General features: G+C 35.5%; 1 protein-coding gene across 1 annotated transcript in view; it reads left to right on the forward strand.

Moving 5' to 3' along the window:
- The window catches only part of TRAK2 (trafficking kinesin protein 2), a 36,391-nt gene that overhangs the window by 15,508 nt on the left and 14,052 nt on the right, over window positions 1-6,831 (forward strand). The window contains exons 4-8 of the mRNA XM_012802146.2: window positions 985-1,101; window positions 2,224-2,433; window positions 3,011-3,089; window positions 6,029-6,159; window positions 6,657-6,731. Coding sequence (XP_012657600.2) covers window positions 985-1,101; window positions 2,224-2,433; window positions 3,011-3,089; window positions 6,029-6,159; window positions 6,657-6,731 — 612 coding nt within the window. The remainder of the gene's footprint in view (window positions 1-984; window positions 1,102-2,223; window positions 2,434-3,010; window positions 3,090-6,028; window positions 6,160-6,656; window positions 6,732-6,831) is intronic.

Raw genomic sequence — 6,831 nt, forward strand, 5'->3', positions numbered from 1 at the left:
TTATATCATTATCATGCTTACATAAAGTCATGCTAGAATGACTTCTGTGTATGTCACTTAGCCTATATTTCAAATGAGATAAGTGAGTCTTAAAAAATTGGAGATAATCCATTCATTTGCATGTGCTATGAAGAAAAAGAGTAGAAGCTTAATATTATTTATACAGTGATTAATCTAAATGGAGCCCAGACTATCATATATAAGGCAGTTAGATGTATATTAGTGGGTTTCCATCCTATGTGATACAGTCTTCACCAGCACTGTGCTTATGGAATTCCTGTGCCATTGCTAAGTGTCACTATTTTCCACAGGCCTCCCTGCAGCATTACCACCAACTTCTTTAGACTCCTTTTTGTTTATACTCTAGGCAGAGCCCTGAAGCTTCAAAATTTCTAGCCTTTATTGCCTATTTTATTTCATAGCATTATTCCTGTACCAGTTGACAAAAGCACTGTTGGCTGCACTTTCCTCTAAGCTATTGGCTCTAAATATATAAGCTTTGCCCTAAATGGAACCGTCTGTGGCATACCTGCCTAATCTCCCTATCTTAAATACCTGAACTTACATCATTATCATACTTGATACATAAATGCATTCAACAAATATTTCTTGGGCTTTTAGTATACAGGCCCCATCCTCATTTTCAAAGATTGTTGATTTTCTAATTCCCCAAAATTATAAGTTTGAAAGGTTGAGTTGCTAGGCCCTAACTTACTAGAGTAACCCATAAATCTTACTTGGCATCAAGAAAAGAGATGTCCTCTTGTGTTTAGAACTATAGTACTCATTCATTTGATCAGCATTTATTAAACACTACTTGTATGCCAGGCCCTCTGCTTATTTGTGGTATCTGGGCATTCAAAGAAGTCTTGATGCTTTCTGGGACATTGCTTTTGAGTTTAGCAAAATTGACTGCAGAATCTTTTAAACACTATTTAATTTTGTTTGTACTCAAAGAAAAAGTGTATTTTGGTATTTTAACAGAGAGATCGTGATCTGGAACTCGCTGCTCGAATTGGACAGGCTCTCTTAAAGCGAAACCATGTCTTATCAGAGCAGAATGAAGCCCTGGAGGAGCAGCTGGGACAAGCCTTTGATCAAGTAAGCATTTGGTCAGATATTTGTGGCATGAAATAATTAGTCTTGTGCAATGGAGAAATTTATTTTCCTGGTTGTTCCTAAAGTGATGGCAATAGGTAAATAACACCACAATACCTGTTGACTTTGTTGACAACCATTGAATTAATCAATAGAGAAATGAAATGTTAGATGTGGAGAAGGGCACTCGTGACTACTTTTGTCATTTTAAATCCTGTATTCTGTATCTGTAGTATGTGTGGCACACTTTTTAGATTCTAAGACTATTTTCACACTTTTGTGTAGACATTGTATATGATCTTACCTTAAGTTTATTTTGATAAATAGATACAAAAATATATGGGTATTTTTTTTCTTTTTGCAGTTTTTTTTTTGGGGGGGAGGTCTGGGGCTGGGTTTGAACCTGCCACCTCTGGCATATGGGGCCCGTGCCCTACTCCTTTGAGCCCCAGGCACCACCCTATGGGTATGTTTATTCAAACACCAAAACAAAGGAAGAAAAGAAAAGTTTCTTGAAAATATATTTATTCCATTACATAAATTTGTAGTGAGAACTGATTTCTTAATAACTCAAATGGTTACGTTTCAAATTTTCTATAACTTATTTTTATCTGGTTTCATTTATATTTTATAAATGCATTATGGATGATAATATTTGAGCTTTTAGATTAAAAGTACTTATTCCCTATAACTAAAATCAGTTCTCCTGGGAGGACATACACAGTAATAAAGCGTAAAAGTACAAGCCTTTTGGATAAGAATAATGTAAGAGTTTATTCTCATACTTTGGAGGTTCTTCTGTTTTGTTTTTCAGTTGTGAATGTATCATTATCTTAGATGAAATTTTCCTCTTATGTTCATATTGTATAGAATATGAAAATTGATTTTTCTTCTCACCTACTGTAGAAAAAAAGCTTTATTTGTTAAGTTAAAGCCCTTAGATTAGAAAGCATCCAGGGTTTGTTATTCTTTTTTAGTAATTGTTGCTTTAGTCAGTAAAATCTAGCAGATGATTTTGTGATTTTGTTTTATGATGAAAAGCAGTGATTCCATGCATTAGAAGCTATATGCCATATAAATGGTGCAAAATAAAGTACTTGTAAATCAAGCATTTTATATATACAGGTTAATCAGCTACAGCATGAGCTCTCCAAGAAAGATGAGTTACTTCGAATTGTCTCCATTGCTTCTGAAGAAAGTGAAACTGATTCCAGCTGTTCTACACCTCTTCGGTTCAATGAGTCCTTTAGCTTATCTCAAGGTTTACTGCAATTGGACATGCTGCAAGAAAAGCTTAAGGAACTGGAAGAAGAGAATATGGCTCTTCGATCAAAGGTACATTCAACCTAATTCTCATTTTCCTTCACCTTAAAGGCTATAAAGTTTAGGTTCGGGTAGTATTGAGGTATGGCATAACTACAGATTTGCTAAAAGCAGTCCAATTAGGGGCTGCCAGACAGGAACTGTATTCACCTTCCATTGTTACTTCAGTTCTCTTAAAAAGTGGATAGTAGGAAAAAAAAAAAAAGTGGATAGTAGCAGGTTGACAGGAAAAAAATAGCAAAAGTGGAGGCATAGAATATATATATCTCATGGAGTTTATGCAAGTAACTAAATAATTACAACTATAAGAACCTTGTTGGGAAGTTAGAAGGTTTTGTGAGCTTGTACAGTGGAGGGAATCATGGAAGTCCTACTTAAAGCAAGTGCTGTTTTAGCTGAGACCAGAAATTAGCCAGTCAGAGATGTGTGTGACAGGAAGGATGAATAGGAATGGAAAAGGCCCTGAGAGCAGAGAGGGCAAGATGCTTGTTATAAACTTTAATCGTCAAAATTTTCAAATTAAAGGTTTTTGTAGTTATTACTATAAAGTCATTAGAAGTTATCAACATACTGATTGTTTTCATTGAAGGCTTGTCACATAAAGACAGAAACTATTACCTATGAAGAGAAGGAACAGCAGCTTGTCAATGACTGTGTTAAAGAACTTCGTGAGTATTAACATATTCATCTGATAGCCTTTGAGCAATTCTTTGGTACAATATCTCCACCTGGGAAATTAGATCAGTGGTTTCAGTAAAAGCATCTCAAGAAACAATTTTAAATACTGAAATCTTTTTTTTTTTTTTTGGAGACAGAGTTTCACTTTATCGCCCTTGGTAGAGTGCTATGGCATCACAGCTCACAGCAACCTCCAACTCCTGGGTTTAGGCGATTCTCTCCCAAGTAGCTTGGACTACAGGCGCCCACCACAATACCTGGCTATTTTTTGTTGTAGTTTGGCCAGGGCAGGGTTTGAACCCATCACCCTCAGTATATGGGGCTAGTGCCCTACACCTGAGCCACAGCCACCGCCCCTTACTGAAAATCTTAAAATAGCACATTAAGTCTACAACCCTAAATAAGATACCATTTGCATCATTAAATAAAGAAATATTTTAGATGCAGCATATTATAGCGAAAGGAATTAAAGTTCTCATTTTGTTGATAAGGAAGTGCTCCTATAGAGGATATGATTTGCCAAAGCCAGAAAACTGGTAAGTGGTAGAGCCACTTTCAATGCTTAATTGTTTATTTATTTATATTTCAGAATATTAGAGGGGTACACAAGTTTTAGTTGCATAATTTGCTTTTGTACAGATTGAGTCAGTGTTATAAGTGTGCTCTTCACCCAGATAGTATGCATTATACCTGTTAGGTATGAATTTACCCATCCCTCCCACCCCCCACTTGCTTGATTTTTATTGAGTTTTACTTCCATATGTGCACATAAGTTTTGATCGATTAGTCCCTCAACAAGTATTTATTAAGTACCAGTTTTATTTCACTGAAGAAATATATTTTGATGTGAGATAATGTTAACTAAAATAATTCTTTAAAATAAATCTGTTGGAAAAGATTACGTTCATTAGAGAAAGATATATAATTTCTCTATAAGTACAGTAGTTACCCCTTACCTGCAGTTTTACTTTCAGTGGTTCCTGTTACCCATTTGTAGCCATAGTCTCACTCTGAGTAGCTGGGACTACATATGTCTGCCACAATGCCTGGCTAATCTTTTTTTTTTTTTTTTGGTAGAAATGGGGTCTTACTCAGGCTGATCTGCAACTTCTGAGCTTAAGCAGTCTTCCCACCTTGGCCTCCCAGAGTTCTAGGATTACAGCTGTGAGCCACTGTCCCTGGCCACAGTCCAAAAATATTAAATCAGAAATTCTAGAAATAGAGTATGTTTTAAATTGTGTTCCTTTCCAAGTAGTTGATAAAATGTCATGCCATCCTGCTTCATCCTACCTGGGACATGAATCATCCCTTCATCCAGCCTATCCGTGTTATAGACGTTACCCACCTATTAGTCACTTAGTAGCTATCTCATTCATCAGATTGACTGCCAAAGTATCACAGTGCTTATGTTTAATAACCACTATTTTATTTAGTAATGGCCCCAAAGCATGAGAGCAGTGATGATGGCATATTGTTATAATTGTTTTATTAGTTATTATTAGTCTCTTACTATGCCTATTTATAAATTAAAACTTCATCATAGGTACATATGTATAGAAAAAAACTAGTATATACAGCATATGGTTCATTATTATCCACAGTTTCAGTCTTCCACTGGGGCTCCTGGAATATATCCCCCTCAAATACAGGATGATTTATATAGCATTCCATACTGAAAGAAATGGTATGATAATATCACATCCATTCATTTGGGTTGTGGGCCTCAAAATGTGATACCTTAAAATAGCAGAATATTAGAGAGCCAGAAGAAATGTAAATTGAATGTCATCCACACTTTTTTATACTTTAAAAAAGAAAAAATGACTTTCTCAAGAGCTCCAATCCAGGTCTCCAGCCTCCATATCACCACCTTTAGGAATATTATGGGCTTTCTATCAATTTAAGAAAGTTTTTTATGACACTGAGAAACAGTTTTTCAACTTGTGTTTAGATGTCAAACTTCTTGTATATAATAAAGGTTTATTTCCCCAATGGAATTCTAAACATTCTGCTTCATGTGCACGCAAGAGTGCTAGCCAGGCTGTAAGTTGCTGTGGAGAGCCTACTTCGATTGCTGTTATCCCAGAAAGTCTCCCTCCTACAGAAGCTTCTCGATAGCTTTATCACATAATGATACAGATTGCAGATTGTGACTGTTCCATTCTGGAAATATTCCCTGTTAGATTTGGGGGTTTGGGTAGGGTTTTTTGTTTTTGTTTTGCTTATTTGTTTGTGTCGGGTTGTTTTTTGGTTTTGTCGTTGTTTGTTTTTGCTACAGGGTCTCACTCTGTTGCCCAAGCTAGAGTGTACTGGTATCATTATAGCTCACTGCAACCTCAGACTCTTGGGCTCAAGTTATCCTCCTACCTCAGCATGTCCTGAGTGACTGAGACTATGGGCATGTACTGACCGCCATGACTGGTTTATTTGTCTATTTTTTCATACAGACAGGAGTCTTGCTGTGTTGCAAGGCTTAGATTAGTTAAGATTAATTTTCATTGCTTATGGGACTTATAAATATGAGTTCTCAAGAGACAAATGGAATTACCATTAGCACTTGCAGAGATACATAATTCACCCAGCTCTCCTGTGAGCCTTCTTGTCCTTCATAAAGAAAAAGATTAGAGCAAATATCTTTTTCATAAAGAAAAAAATTAAAGCAAAGTCTTTAGCCTGCTTGCCTTTATGAGTCATCTTTCTTTCTAGTTTGACTCTCTCTTATTCAATTCTTAGCACTAGCCTATCTCAGAAGTACCTTTATTTTTCTCTTTTGCTTTCACTAGGTTTTTAAAAAATATATATGTTAAAGGAAAATTCATTCATAATAGTCTAATGCTTGTTATAAAGCAAGATTTGGCCCAGAGGTCATAGTTGACCAACCCGCGCCCTACATTTATGTTAATTTTAAAATTTTCATTTTGCTTCCAAGGTGAAACAAATGCTCAGATGTCCAGAATGACTGAAGAATTGTCAGGGAAGAGTGATGAACTGATTCGATACCAGGAAGAGATCTCCTCTCTCTTGTCTCAGATTGTAGATCTTCAGCATAAACTTAAAGAAGTAGGTTTATTCACTTATTCAACAGATATTTGTCAAACACTGACCTAGTACCATGCATTCTGCTAAGTGCTAAATAAATACATTAAGCAAAATAAACACAGTCCCTGCGTTTTGAAATGCTTAAGTCTTGTTACTATTTTAATCTTTATGTTATATAATATAGTAAATACTTGCTAATCACTCACTCTTTCTCTTTATAAATGGGGTTAGATTTTTTTCCAGAAAGTTGCAGTATGAATTGTTGACTTATGCTCATTGTCCTCTGAACACCTTGATGGATTTTTTTATTCTGACCATTTTATTGGCCCTATTTCGTTTTAAAGATTAGCTTTTTATGGGCCTTAAGTCTATACCTCAGAGAGAAATGTTTAAGAAATTTCTTTAAAAGAAAGAGTGTAGCTATATTTTATATGGGAAGGAAGAAATTTCTTTAAAAGAAAGAGTGTAGCTATATTTTATGTGGGAAGGCCTCACATGTCTCTTTTAATATGTTGTAGCATGTGATTGAGAAAGAAGAACTAAGACTTCACCTACAAGCTTCCAAAGATGCCCAACGACAACTAACAATGGAGGTAATGAAATCTTTATCTATTCAAGAGGGAAGGAATGAGTAGTTTCTTTGAATTATCGAAGGGGTATTTACCAGATTTAAAAAGCAACAAGAAAAAAAAA

This window comes from Otolemur garnettii, unplaced genomic scaffold, assembly GCF_000181295.1.
Source record: "Otolemur garnettii isolate 467f Iridium unplaced genomic scaffold, OtoGar3 scaffold00013, whole genome shotgun sequence".
Classification (NCBI taxonomy): Eukaryota; Metazoa; Chordata; class Mammalia; order Primates; family Galagidae; genus Otolemur; species Otolemur garnettii.